Source organism: Genypterus blacodes, unplaced genomic scaffold, assembly GCF_046128005.1.
Source record: "Genypterus blacodes isolate CSIRO-AG114 ecotype Tasmania unplaced genomic scaffold, CSIRO-AGI_Gbla_v1 ptg000075l_1, whole genome shotgun sequence".
NCBI classification, from domain to species: domain Eukaryota; kingdom Metazoa; phylum Chordata; class Actinopteri; order Ophidiiformes; family Ophidiidae; genus Genypterus; species Genypterus blacodes.
Genome location: NW_027466884.1, coordinates 92,350 through 106,703, shown reverse-complemented (window position 1 = coordinate 106,703; position 14,354 = coordinate 92,350). Strand labels below are relative to the sequence as shown.

The following is a 14,354-nucleotide window of genomic DNA, read 5'->3' as shown; positions in this document are numbered from 1 at the left end:
CCGGTGCACCCTGCAGACATCCCCAAAACGGCGGTGGTCACGCCGTTCGGACTGTTTGAGTTCCTGCGGATGCCGTTTGGACTTAAGAACGCTGCACAGTCTTTCCAGCGGTTGATGGATTCGGCGCTAAGAGACATGCTGTTCATTTTCGTTTACCTAGACGATATCCTCGTTGCCAGCTCCTCGGAGGGAGAGCACCAAGCACACCTCCGGGATCTCTTCAAAAGGCTCGACCAGCACGGCTTGATTATCAACCCTGCGAAGTGCGTGTTCGGGTTGCCCTCCATCCAATTCCGCGGACATCTGGTGAGCAAAGAGGGGGCTGCCCCCCTCCCTGCAAAGGTGGAGGCCGTGTCCGCCTTTCCAAGACCGCACACAGCTCGTGCACTCCGGGAGTTTTCTGGGGATGGTGACCTTTTATCACCGGTTCATCCGCCGGGCCGCCCACACTATGCGCCCGCTATACGAGGCTCTTAAGGGTAAGTCCCCCGGCCAGGCCGTCGACTGGACGGCTGAGAGGGATGCCGCGTTCGATGCCACCAAAGCCGCCCTGAGCCAAGCCACCATGCTGGCCCACCCGTCGCACAAGGCCCCCATCGCTATCACCACGGACGCGTCTGATTATGCTGTGGGAGCGGTGCACGAGCAATGGGTTGACGGCGCCTGGCAGCCACTCGCCTTTTTCAGCCGCCAGTTGACCCCCAGGGAGCGCAAGTACAGTGCGTTTGACAGAGAGCTCCTCGGCCTCTGGTTGGCAGTCCGCCATTTCAGGTTCCTGCTGGAAGGTCGAGAGTTTACGGCATTCGTGGACCATAAGCCGCTCACGTTCTGCATGTCCAAGGTGGCCGAGCCGTGGTCAGCCCGCCAGCAGCGTCAGCTCTCCTTCATATCGGAGTACACCACGGACATCCGACACGTCGCCGGAAAGGACAACGTGGTTGCGGATTGCCTCTCCAGAGCCGTTGTCGGAGCCGTCCAGCTTGGCCTCGATTTTCTCCGTATGAGCGAGGACCAGGCCTCTGACCACGGGGTCCAGAACCTCAGGCTTTCGGACACGGGATTACGCCTGGAAGAGGTCACAGTCGGTGGCTCGGACATTAAGCTGTTGCGTGACTTATCCACGGGCCAGCCTCGGCCGTTGGTCCCTGCGAACTGGCGCCGACCGGTGTTTGACGCGGTGCACGGGTTGTCGCACCCCGGCAGGAAATCGTCCGTGAAGTTGGTTTCCCAGAAGTTCGTGTGGCAGGGTTTAAAGAAAGACGTGAAGACCTGGGTCGACGCGTGTGTGGCCTGTCAGCGGGCTAAGGTGCAACGACATACTCGAGCCCCTTTGGAGCCTTTTGCTGTTCCGGAGAGAAGGTTTGACCACGTCAACGTTGACCTTGTGGGTCCACTGCCCCCGTCCCACGGTTTCACCTACCTTTTTACGATGGTGGACAGGACGACCCGCTGGCCTGAGGCCGTTCCCCTCTCCTCGACAGCAGCCGCGGACGTGGCCCGGGCATTCATCGGCACATGGGTCGCACGTTTCGGGACCCCGTCAGACCTCTCTTCTGACCGTGGCTCCCAGTTTACTTCGGAGCTCTGGAACACGGTCGCCGAAGGTTTGGGGGTTCAGCTGCACCGCACTACTGCCTATCACCCCCAGGCTAATGGTTTGTGTGAACGCTTCCATCGATCCATGAAGGCGGCCCTGCGAGCCAGCTTGAAGGACGGTAACTGGGTGGACAGGCTTCCGTGGGTGATGCTCGGCCTCAGGTGTGCCCCGAAAGAGGACCTGCAGTCCTCGTCGGCGGAGCTCGTTTACGGCCAGGCTCTCCGCGTTCCTGGGGATTTCTTACCGGACGCCACGGTCCCCTGGTCTGCGGCAAGGCAACGCTCCTCCCTGTTGGAGGCCGCCGAGACATTTACCCCTATCCCTACTTCGCAGCATGGCATCCCTGCTTTCCGTGTGCCCCCCGGCCTGGGTTCGGCGGATTTTGTGTTCGTCCGCCACGACGCACACCGTGGTCCCCTACGCCCCCCTTACGACGGCCCGTTCAGGGTTTTGCGGCACGGAGACAAAAGCCTGGTTGTGGACGTTGGCGGCCGGCTGGAGAAGGTTTCGGTCAATAGGGTCAAGCCTGCTCACGTCGATGTTTCCAGACCCTTGGAGTTGGCTCAGCCCCCGCGCCGCGCACTCTAACCTAAGGTTTCTAACAACAGGTAAACCTACGTGATGCAAGATGTAGACCCCAGGGTATCTTCCTGTCCTCACTTGTCCATGCGTGCAACACAAAAGAGTTAGCAAAATAATCCAAACGGTAGGAGCTCAACAACCATACCATACCAAACCAAAGAGTGGAACAAGAGAGGGAACTGAAGACAAAGGGGCTGTATATATGGTGTGGGGATAGTTGGTTGATGATATGGAACAGGTGAGTGGTGATGACTGGAACCAGGAAGTACATCTGAGAAAATAGGAGACTCAGACCAAAAGAGGGAGACAAAAACACCACATAACAGAACCAAACAAGAATAGGCCTACATACATAAATAATACGTAGACACCATACGTAACAGGGTGTCTAAGGATCAGAGGGGCCCTGCTTTGATTCCAGTGTGAATGTGAGGTATATGTACACTTCTTTGGATAAAGCCTTATGAAAGTACAGAACATTCCATCATGCTAATAATGCCTCAATGAACTGGTCACAAAAAATATATTATTGTTATGATATAAATATTATTATATGTCATTATTATTAACTATCAATGATTTAAATTAACTTCAGGGGCAATTAAACAAGATTCACTCTCTTCTTCTGGTCATGTGAGCAATTGGAGCCATAGGTGGCAAAAGAAACAAATATCAAAGAGAGAAGTGATGAATCTTGATCAGCTGAGAGGATTTGATCAATATGAGTCATAATATAAGTGAGAAGGTCCAGTGGTGAAGAACCATGAAGGCCGACATGTTAGAGAAGCCTCTGAGGTGACAGGAAATTGTCAGCAGACATGGCAGACCACCCAGCCAGACTTCAGACCCTCATATGTTAATGTGCAGAGGGGCCATACCATATAGGCCTTGAGGTATACGTCCTCAGGTATACGTCCTCGGGAAAACGTCCTCAGGTTTAGGCCCTCAGGTATAGGCCCTCAGGTATAGGCCCTCAGGTTTAGGCCCTCAGGTATAGGCCCTCAGGTATAGGCCCTCAGGTTTAGGCCCTCAGGTATAGGCCCTCAGGTATAGGCCCTCAGGTTTAGGCCCTCAGGTATAGGCCCTCAGGTATAGGCCCTCAGGTATAGGCCCTCAGGTATAGGCCCTCAGGTATATGCAGGGTCAGGGTATATGCCTGGAGTTTCTATAGTGCTACTGGGAGACTTCAACGCCCACGTGGGCAATGATGGACCTGGAGGCTTCTGTGCTAGTCATGGTCTGGCCATAACAAATACCATGTTTGAGCATAGGGTGGCTCATAATTGTACCTGGTACCAGAGCGACTGAGGCCAAAGATCGTTGATAGATTTTGTGGCTGTATCATCAAATCTGTGGCTGTACGTCTTGGACACTCTGGTAAAGAGAGGAGCAGAGCTGTCAGCTGATCACCACCTGGTGGTGAGTTGGATCAGATGGGGGCGAGGGGGGACTGACTGCTGGACAGACCCTGTAAACCCAGGTTTGTGGTGAGGGTGAATTGGGAACGTCTCGCGAAGGCCCCTGTCCCATTTTTTTGTGCATTCCAGGGGCGATTGGAGACATGGAATCCAAGTGGACCATGTTCAAAGCCTCCATTGCAGAGGCAGCTGGTAGGAGCTGTGGTCAGAAGGTCATTGGTGCCTGACGTGGCGGTAACCTATGAACTAAATTCACTGAACAAGGTCACCAACTGACCTTCACTTTGTTGTGCTGAGTCGTTTCTGGAGTGTACAGGGTTAATCCCTTCCTCTGTTCATCTGGTTTCTCATATTGGGTGCAACACCTGATAAAATGGGATCAAGACCAAACCAAACTTGGTGCTTCAAACCTACTTGGGCACAATCCAATGCATGATGTCACCTCTTGGTTAGTGTATGGACTTTTTGGTGACTCAGACCAGTGAGCGTTTAATGAAGTCTATGGAGAGCAAAACGCTTTGATAAAACACATTTCACAGGCGTGCATAGTTCACTGTACACGATTCACAACATTAACAATACATTTTACACATTTGCCAAATGCCTCTGACTGTTAGATTCCCTGCTTTAAACAGTAAGAAGGTCAGGTAACTGTGAACGTATGTGGCGACAGAGTTGATATCTGCTTCTGACTGTTACTTGACTTGCTTTAGATATTCACTGAAATATTAACAATCTTCATGGCTCGTGATTTCAATGTAACACACATCACTCTGGATGGGTATGTAGAGCTGGAGAAGTACAGATTCCTTTACTTTGTCATCATGTTTACAGTATATATTCTTATCATCTGCAGTAACACCACTATTGTTTGTCTTATCTGGATTCACAAGAACCTCCATGAGCCCATGTACGTTTTCATAGCAGCTGTGTTAATCAACTGTCTTCTTTTCAGCACAGTTATGTATCCAAAGTGTATGATTGACTTTTTATCTGACAAACAGATCATATCCTATCCTGCTTGTCTCTGTCAGTTTTATTTGTATTATTGTTTAGGTGGTTCAGAATACTTCCTGCTGGCAGCCATGTCTTATGACAGGTATGTGTCTATATGTAAACCACTGCAATATACAACCATCATGACTAAAAGAACTGTCAGTGTTTTACTGGCTGTAGCTTGGCTTCTGCCTCCCTGTGAGCTTGCAGTGTCAGTCGCCCTGAGTGCTTATCAGAGACTCTGTAACTTTACTTTAAGAGGAATAATTTGTAACAACTCCTTATACAAACTTCACTGTGCAGCCTCAAGAACAATATCCATATATGGTGTCTTTATTTTGGTAAATGTTGCAGTGGTTCCTGTGCTTTTCATACTCTACACATACACTAAGATATTTGTAATCTCCTATCACAGCAGCAGGGAGGTGAGGAGAAAGGCTGCACAGACCTGTTTACCTCACCTGCTGGTCTTAATCAACTTCTCTTTGTTTTGCATGTACGATGTTGTTATCGTTCGAATGGAATCTAATTTACCAAAGACTGCACATTTAATTATGACTCTGCAAGTGATTTTGTATCATCCCCTCTTCAATCCCATCATCTATGGACTGAAAATGACAGAAATTTCCAAACACCTCAAGAGGTTGTTGTGTCCAGCCAAGAGAAATCAATTGAACATTAAAAGCTAATGGAATAAATGGCATCATATGGGCGCCGCTTTGTATATAAGCGTCTGCTAAATGACTAAATGTAAATTTAATGTACGTCTTTCCTTCTTTTATTGTGTAGAGATGAAAACTTTCTGATGAAGGTATTCAATGTAAAGATTTGCTTCAGTCATTTAGAAACAATAAAGAGAATCATTAACACCAACATGGCTTGTGATCAAAGTTTCCATGTCTGTGTAGTCAAACAGACGACTGCTTCCAGTACTTAGACTCATATTCCACATTATGAAACTCATATTGTTCAAACTACAAACATCAGTGATGTCATGTAAAGTAGCAGGGCCACAGTGATGTCACCAGAACTAGCTGTGGTTTTAATTTCATTCTGTTTACATCTTCTTCCTTCTTCATGTGTACGTCTACATATTACAGATCCTTATTTTATTTTAGTCTCTATGCTTTAAAACGGTGTCATCAACAAAAACACCAGCTATGAGGGAGGCAGTAGCTCAGTGGGTAGAGCTTCTGCCTGGGAACCGGTGGGTCGCCGGTTCGAGTCCCTGCCGAGGTGCCCCTGAGCAAGGCACCAAACCCTCAATTGCTCCCCCCTCTGCGAAGCGTGGTAATGTAATGTAAGTCGCTTTGGATAAAAGCGTCTGCCAAATGATCGTAATGTTATGTAATGTATGATCCATGAGGGAGCTGTGACCCGGCCGGCTGTGACCTGTGTGCTTAAGGCCACCTAAACTCACTTTTTTATTTAAGGGCCACATATAGGTTTTAACAGCATAGAATTATGATACAATAATCTAAATCCTTCAACCCAGTGTGTGATGTCACCACTGTGCTGCCTTTGTTTGTCTGGACTCTATGGTTCCTCCGCCTGAATGGGAGAGCTGAAAGAAGTCCTTGGAGAGTGAAGAGGTTGATTAAAGGAACATTCCACAGACGTATAGTTCACTTCTGCGCTGAACACACACTAAGAGCATGTCAAGGTCAGGTAACTGTGAACGTATGTGGCGACAGAGTTGATATCTGCTTCTGACTGTTGCTTGACTTGCTTTAGATATTCACTGAAATATTAACAATCTTCATGGCTCGTGATTTCAATGTAACACACATCACTCTGGATGGGTATGTAGAGCTGGAGAAGTACAGATTCCTTTACTTTGTCATCATGTTTACAGTATATATTCTTATCATCTGCAGTAACACCACTATTGTTTGTCTTATCTGGATTCACAAGAACCTCCATGAGCCCATGTACGTTTTCATAGCAGCTGTGTTAATCAACTGTCTTCTTTTCAGCACAGTTATGTATCCAAAGTGTATGATTGACTTTTTATCTGACAAACAGATCATATCCTATCCTGCTTGTCTCTGTCAGTTTTATTTGTATTATTGTTTAGGTGGTTCAGAATACTTCCTGCTGGCAGCCATGTCTTATGACAGGTATGTGTCTATATGTAAACCACTGCAATATACAACCATCATGACTAAAAGAACTGTCAGTGTTTTACTGGCTGTAGCTTGGCTTCTGCCTCCCTGTGAGCTTGCAGTGTCAGTCGCCCTGAGTGCTTATCAGAGACTCTGTAACTTTACTTTAAGAGGAATAATTTGTAACAACTCCTTATACAAACTTCACTGTGCAGCCTCAAGAACAATATCCATATATGGTGTCTTTATTTTGGTAAATGTTGCAGTGGTTCCTGTGCTTTTCATACTCTACACATACACTAAGATATTTGTAATCTCCTATCACAGCAGCAGGGAGGTGAGGAGAAAGGCTGCACAGACCTGTTTACCTCACCTGCTGGTCTTAATCAACTTCTCTTTGTTTTGCATGTACGATGTTGTTATCGTTCGAATGGAATCTAATTTACCAAAGACTGCACATTTAATTATGACTCTGCAAGTGATTTTGTATCATCCCCTCTTCAATCCCATCATCTATGGACTGAAAATGACAGAAATTTCCAAACACCTCAAGAGGTTGTTGTGTCCAGCCAAGAGAAATCAATTGAACATTAAAAGCTAATGGAATAAATGGCATCATATGGGCGCCGCTTTGTATATAAGCGTCTGCTAAATGACTAAATGTAAATTTAATGTACGTCTTTCCTTCTTTTATTGTGTAGAGATGAAAACTTTCTGATGAAGGTATTCAATGTAAAGATTTGCTTCAGTCATTTAGAAACAATAAAGAGAATCATTAACACCAACATGGCTTGTGATCAAAGTTTCCATGTCTGTGTAGTCAAACAGACGACTGCTTCCAGTACTTAGACTCATATTCCACATTATGAAACTCATATTGTTCAAACTACAAACATCAGTGATGTCATGTAAAGTAGCAGGGCCACAGTGATGTCACCAGAACTAGCTGTGGTTTTAATTTCATTCTGTTTACATCTTCTTCCTTCTTCATGTGTACGTCTACATATTACAGATCCTTATTTTATTTTAGTCTCTATGCTTTAAAACGGTGTCATCAACAAAAACACCAGCTATGAGGGAGGCAGTAGCTCAGTGGGTAGAGCTTCTGCCTGGGAACCGGTGGGTCGCCGGTTCGAGTCCCTGCCGAGGTGCCCCTGAGCAAGGCACCAAACCCTCAATTGCTCCCCCCTCTGCGAAGCGTGGTAATGTAATGTAAGTCGCTTTGGATAAAAGCGTCTGCCAAATGATCGTAATGTTATGTAATGTATGATCCATGAGGGAGCTGTGACCCGGCCGGCTGTGACCTGTGTGCTTAAGGCCACCTAAACTCACTTTTTTATTTAAGGGCCACATATAGGTTTTAACAGCATAGAATTATGATACAATAATCTAAATCCTTCAACCCAGTGTGTGATGTCACCACTGTGCTGCCTTTGTTTGTCTGGACTCTATGGTTCCTCCGCCTGAATGGGAGAGCTGAAAGAAGTCCTTGGAGAGTGAAGAGGTTGATTAAAGGAACATTCCACAGACGTATAGTTCACTTCTGCGCTGAACACACACTAAGAGCATGTCAAGGTCAGGTAACTGTGAACGTATGTGGCGACAGAGTTGATATCTGCTTCTGACTGTTGCTTGACTTGCTTTAGATATTCACTGAAATATTAACAATCTTCATGGCTCGTGATTTCAATGTAACACACATCACTCTGGATGGGTATGTAGAGCTGGAGAAGTACAGATTCCTTTACTTTGTCATCATGTTTACAGTATATATTCTTATCATCTGCAGTAACACCACTATTGTTTGTCTTATCTGGATTCACAAGAACCTCCATGAGCCCATGTACGTTTTCATAGCAGCTGTGTTAATCAACTGTCTTCTTTTCAGCACAGTTATGTATCCAAAGTGTATGATTGACTTTTTATCTGACAAACAGATCATATCCTATCCTGCTTGTCTCTGTCAGTTTTATTTGTATTATTGTTTAGGTGGTTCAGAATACTTCCTGCTGGCAGCCATGTCTTATGACAGGTATGTGTCTATATGTAAACCACTGCAATATACAACCATCATGACTAAAAGAACTGTCAGTGTTTTACTGGCTGTAGCTTGGCTTCTGCCTCCCTGTGAGATTGCAGTGTCAGTCGCCCTGAGTGCTTATCAGAGACTCTGTAACTTTACTTTAAGAGGAATAATTTGTAACAACTCCTTATTCAAACTTCACTGTGCAGCCTCAAGAACAATATCCATATATGGTGTCTTTATTTTGGTAAATGTTGCAGTGGTTCCTGTGCTTTTCATACTCTACACATACACTAAGATATTTGTAATCTCCTATCACAGCAGCAGGGAGGTGAGGAGAAAGGCTGCACAGACCTGTTTACCTCACCTGCTGGTCTTAATCAGCTTCTCTTTGTTTTGCATGTACGATGTTGTTATCGTTCGAATGGAATCTAATTTACCAAAGACTGCACATTTAATTATGACTCTGCAAGTGATTTTGTATCATCCCCTCTTCAATCCCATCATCTATGGACTGAAAATGACAGAAATTTCCAAACACCTCAAGAGGTTGTTGTGTCCAGCCAAGAGAAATCAATTGAACATTAAAAGCTAATGGAATAAATGGCATCATATGGGCGCCGCTTTGTATATAAGCGTCTGCTAAATGACTAAATGTAAATTTAATGTACGTCTTTCCTTCTTTTATTGTGTAGAGATGAAAACTTTCTGATGAAGGTATTCAATGTAAAGATTTGCTTCAGTCCTTTAGAAACAATAAAGAGAATCATTAACACCAACATGGCTTGTGATCAAAGTTTCCATGTCTGTGTAGTCAAACAGACGACTGCTTCCAGTACTTAGACTCATATTCCACATTATGAAACTCATATTGTTCAAACTACAAACATCAGTGATGTCATGTAAAGTAGCAGGGCCACAGTGATGTCACCAGAACTAGCTGTGGTTTTAATTTCATTCTGTTTACATCTTCTTCCTTCTTCATGTGTACGTCTACATATTACAGATCATTATTTTATTTTATTCTCTATGCTTTAAAATGGTGTCATCAACAAAAACACCAGCTATGAGGGAGGCAGTAGCTCAGTGGGTAGAGCTTCTGCCTGGGAACCGGTGGGTCGCCGGTTTGAGTCCCTGCCGAGGTGCCCCTGAGCAAGGCACCAAACCCTCAATTGCTCCCCCCTCTGCGAAGCGTGGTAATGTAATGTAAGTCGCTTCGGATAAAAGCGTCTACCAAATGATCGTAATGTTATGTAATGTATGATCCATGAGGGAGCTGTGACCCGGCCGGCTGTGACCCGGCCGGCTGTGACTGCCGGCTGTGTCCCGGCCGGCTGTGACCTGTGTGCTTAAGGCCACCTAAACTCACTTTTTTATTTAAGGGCCACATATAGGTTTTAACAGCATAGAATTATGATACAATAATCTAAATCCTTCAACCCAGTGTGTGATGTCACCACTGTGCTGCCTTTGTTTGTCTGGACTCTATGGTTCCTCCGCCTGAATGGGAGAGCTGAAAGAAGTCCTTGGAGAGTGAAGAGGTTGATTAAAGGAACATTCCACAGACGTATAGTTCACTTCTGCGCTGAACACACACTAAGAGCATGTCAAGGTCAGGTAACTGTGAACGTATGTGGCGACAGAGTTGATATCTGCTTCTGACTGTTGCTTGACTTGCTTTAGATATTCACTGAAATATTAACAATCTTCATGGCTCGTGATTTCAATGTAACATACATCACTCTGGATGGGTATGTAGAGCTGGAGAAGTACAGATTCCTTTACTTTGTCATCATGTTTACAGTATATATTCTTATCATCTGCAGTAACACCACTATTGTTTGTCTTATCTGGATTCACAAGAACCTCCATGAGCCCATGTACGTTTTCATAGCAGCTGTGTTAATCAACTGTCTTCTTTTCAGCACAGTTATGTATCCAAAGTGTATGATTGACTTTTTATCTGACAAACAGATCATATCCTATCCTGCTTGTCTCTGTCAGTTTTATTTGTATTATTGTTTAGGTGGTTCAGAATACTTCCTGCTGGCAGCCATGTCTTATGACAGGTATGTGTCTATATGTAAACCACTGCAATATACAACCATCATGACTAAAAGAACTGTCAGTGTTTTACTGGCTGTAGCTTGGCTTCTGCCTCCCTGTGAGATTGCAGTGTCAGTCGCCCTGAGTGCTTATCAGAGACTCTGTAACTTTACTTTAAGAGGAATAATTTGTAACAACTCCTTATTCAAACTTCACTGTGCAGCCTCAAGAACCATATCCATATATGGTGTCTTTATTTTGGTAAATGTTGCAGTGGTTCCTGTGCTTTTCATACTCTACACATACACTAAGATATTTGTAATCTCCTATCACAGCAGCAGGGAGGTGAGGAGAAAGGCTGCACAGACCTGTTTACCTCACCTGCTGGTCTTAATCAGCTTCTCTTTGTTTTGCATGTACGATGTTGTTATCGTTCGAATGGAATCTAATTTACCAAAGACTGCACATTTAATTATGACTCTGCAAGTGATTTTGTATCATCCCCTCTTCAATCCCATCATCTATGGACTGAAAATGACAGAAATTTCCAAACACCTCAAGAGGTTGTTGTGTCCAGCCAAGAGAAATCAATTGAACATTAAAAGCTAATGGAATAAATGGCATCATATGGGCGCCGCTTTGTATATAAGCGTCTGCTAAATGACTAAATGTAAATTTAATGTACGTCTTTCCTTCTTTTATTGTGTAGAGATGAAAACTTTCTGATGAAGGTATTCAATGTAAAGATTTGCTTCAGTCATTTAGAAACAATAAAGAGAATCATTAACACCAACATGGCTTGTGATCAAAGTTTCCATGTCTGTGTAGTCAAACAGACGACTGCTTCCAGTACTTAGACTCATATTCCACATTATGAAACTCATATTGTTCAAACTACAAACATCAGTGATGTCATGTAAAGTAGCAGGGCCACAGTGATGTCACCAGAACTAGCTGTGGTTTTAATTTCATTCTGTTTACATCTTCTTCCTTCTTCATGTGTACGTCTACATATTACAGATCATTATTTTATTTTATTCTCTATGCTTTAAAATGGTGTCATCAACAAAAACACCAGCTATGAGGGAGGCAGTAGCTCAGTGGGTAGAGCTTCTGCCTGGGAACCGGTGGGTCGCCGGTTTGAGTCCCTGCCGAGGTGCCCCTGAGCAAGGCACCAAACCCTCAATTGCTCCCCCCTCTGCGAAGCGTGGTAATGTAATGTAAGTCGCTTCGGATAAAAGTGTCTTCCAAATGATCGTAATGTAATGTAATGTATGATCCATGAGGGAGCTGTGACCCGGCCGGCTGTGACCCGGCCGGCTGTGACCTGTGTGCTTAAGGCCACCTAAACTCACTTTTTTATTTAAGGGCCACATATAGGTTTTAACAGCATAGAATTATGATACAATAATCTAAATCCTTCAACCCAGTGTGTGATGTCACCACTGTGCTGCCTTTGTTTGTCTGGACTCTATGGTTCCTCCGCCTGAATGGGAGAGCTGAAAGAAGTCCTTGGAGAGTGAAGAGGTTGATTAAAGGAACATTCCACAGACGTATAGTTCACTTCTGCGCTGAACACACACTAAGAGCATGTCAAGGTCAGGTAACTGTGAACGTGTGGCGATAGAGTTGATATCTGCTTCTGACTGTTACTTGACTTGCTTTAGATATTCACTGAAATATTAACAATCTTCATGGCTCGTGATTTCAATGTAACATACATCACTCTGGATGGGTATGTAGAGCTGGAGAAGTACAGATTCCTTTACTTTGTCATCATGTTTACAGTATATATTCTTATCATCTGCAGTAATTTCACTATTGTTTGTCTTATCTGGATTCACAAGAACCTCCATGAGCCCATGTACATTTTCATAGCAGCTCTGTTAGTGAACTCTGTTCTTTATAGCACAGTTTTGTATCCAAAGTGTTTGATTGACTTTTTATCTGAAACACAGATTGTGGCGTATCCCACATGTCTCTTTCAACTTTATATGTTTTACACTTTAGGTAGTTCAGAGTACATCCTGCTGTCAGTCATGGCTTATGACAGGTATGTGTCTATATGTAAACCTCTGCAATACACAACCATCATGACTAAACACAGCGTCAGTATGTTAGTGTCTGTGTCTTGGCTTCTGCCTTCATTCCAGCTCGTAGGGCCGACTATCATCAGTGCTTATGAAAAACTCTGTAGCTTTACTTTCAGAGGGATTTTTTGCAACAATTCAATTTTCAAACTTCACTGTGTTCCCTCAGCACTCCTGTCCATATATGGGATCATTCTGATGCTCAATTTTATTCTTTTCCCTCTGATCTTTATCCTTTTTTCATACACAAAGATTTTCATCATAACCTATCACAGCAGCAGGGAAGTGAGGAAAAAGGCTGCAGAGACCTGTTTACCTCACCTGCTGGTCTTAATCAACTATTCCTTGTTTTGTGCTTATGATGTTCTCATAGTTCGAGTAGAATCTAATATACCAAAGACTGCACATTTAATTATGACTTTACAGATGTTTTTGTATCATCCCCTCTTCAATCCCATCATCTATGGGCTAAAAATGACAGAAATTTCAAAACACCTCAAGAGGTTGTTCTGTCCAGCCAAGAGAAATCAATTCAAGAGCATTAACAGTTAATTTATGCTCATCTCTTCTTTAACCAGAGGTTATTCACAAAGATCGCACTACTAAGAGAATCAAATATTCAGAACATGTAGCAGTGGGCCTGGCTCCTTTAGAATGACTTCTGCTTTGACACAAACACTGCATGAAGAAACCTCTGTCTCCATTTTTTCAGCTTCTCTCCTTCGCTCGGTGAGAGAATTCTGATTTTGTCTCTGTATTTGCTCCCATGCACTCTGAAACTAACATCAGGTAGTTTGCTGAGAGTACGTGAGATTGTCTAGTGTTCATCTGAAATCTGTTTATTAATCTGGATAATTTGATGTGACACTTGATTGAACTTGATTGCTCAGCAATAGTCATGGATCATGTAACGTCTGTGCTTCCTGAATTGTGGCACCATGTATAATAAAATACATCCTGCTGAAGTGTGTTTATGTGTATATGCAGGAGTTTGATTGATGTGCTGATACACTCGGCAAACTTCCAACTTTAAAGTGCAATATAAAATGACAGAATAATATTTTGTGCTACTCATTATTTTAATCAATCCTGCAATTTGTTATTTTGAAGTTTGTTGGAAACCAGTCATATTTGCCAGTGTTGACTGAAGCCAGCCCAAAATCAAAACGTCCCCCATCCAGTCATCTCTGCTATTGTCACCCACTTCTCCACTACGTATATTAACATTGTGTAAAAATAAAAGATTCATGTTTTGATTTGTATATATTAAATATACAAAAATGGTGGTGAGATTTTTTTCTTGTGTTTTCCTTCATAAGGACAGATGAGTTTATGAGCTCACACACAGATGGAATCTCAAAGTCAAACCATTAACTTCATTCAGGAATACACTGCCAAACAATGAAGCATCTTCTATACACTCAAGGTTTTCTGATGCGTTTGACATTATTCTACAAATAAATCAATCCTGAATAATTGTTCTTACTTTATACTGAT

The 14,354-nt window shown here is 43.8% G+C and overlaps 5 protein-coding genes across 5 annotated transcripts; all 5 read left to right on the top strand.

Annotated features, from left to right (window-relative positions):
* The first annotated feature begins 4,337 nt into the window (after nt 1-4,337).
* LOC143006639 (olfactory receptor 4D6-like) lies at nt 4,338-5,353 on the top strand. Its single transcript, XM_076157880.1, has one exon. It carries the CDS (start codon nt 4,338-4,340, stop codon nt 5,280-5,282), a length of 945 nt encoding a protein of 314 aa, XP_076013995.1. The 3' UTR covers nt 5,283-5,353.
* A 1,001-nt stretch (nt 5,354-6,354) lies between these two features.
* LOC143006640 (olfactory receptor 4D6-like) lies at nt 6,355-7,370 on the top strand. The gene has a single exon (XM_076157881.1). The coding sequence runs from the start codon at nt 6,355-6,357 to the stop codon at nt 7,297-7,299; it is 945 nt and encodes a 314-aa protein (XP_076013996.1). The 3' UTR covers nt 7,300-7,370.
* Nucleotides 7,371-8,371: 1,001 nt separating this feature from the next.
* Nucleotides 8,372-9,358, top strand: LOC143006638 (olfactory receptor 4D6-like). Its single transcript, XM_076157879.1, has one exon. It carries the CDS (start codon nt 8,372-8,374, stop codon nt 9,314-9,316), a length of 945 nt encoding a protein of 314 aa, XP_076013994.1. The 3' UTR covers nt 9,317-9,358.
* Nucleotides 9,359-10,319: 961 nt separating this feature from the next.
* Nucleotides 10,320-11,447, top strand: LOC143006641 (olfactory receptor 4D6-like). The gene has a single exon (XM_076157882.1). The coding sequence runs from the start codon at nt 10,432-10,434 to the stop codon at nt 11,374-11,376; it is 945 nt and encodes a 314-aa protein (XP_076013997.1). The 5' UTR covers nt 10,320-10,431; the 3' UTR covers nt 11,377-11,447.
* Nucleotides 11,448-12,438: 991 nt separating this feature from the next.
* On the top strand, nt 12,439-13,409 carry LOC143006661 (olfactory receptor 6M1-like). Its single transcript, XM_076157899.1, has one exon. The coding sequence runs from the start codon at nt 12,462-12,464 to the stop codon at nt 13,407-13,409; it is 948 nt and encodes a 315-aa protein (XP_076014014.1). The 5' UTR covers nt 12,439-12,461.
* Nucleotides 13,410-14,354: the final 945 nt, after the last annotated feature.

Excerpts from the sequence above, each read along its gene's own strand:
- LOC143006639 (XM_076157880.1), top strand. The coding sequence starts at position 4,338 with ATGGCTCGTGATTTCAATGTAACACACATCACTCTGGATGGGTATGTA.
- LOC143006640 (XM_076157881.1), top strand. The coding sequence starts at position 6,355 with ATGGCTCGTGATTTCAATGTAACACACATCACTCTGGATGGGTATGTA.
- LOC143006638 (XM_076157879.1), top strand. The coding sequence starts at position 8,372 with ATGGCTCGTGATTTCAATGTAACACACATCACTCTGGATGGGTATGTA.
- LOC143006641 (XM_076157882.1), top strand. The coding sequence starts at position 10,432 with ATGGCTCGTGATTTCAATGTAACATACATCACTCTGGATGGGTATGTA.
- LOC143006661 (XM_076157899.1), top strand. The coding sequence starts at position 12,462 with ATGGCTCGTGATTTCAATGTAACATACATCACTCTGGATGGGTATGTA.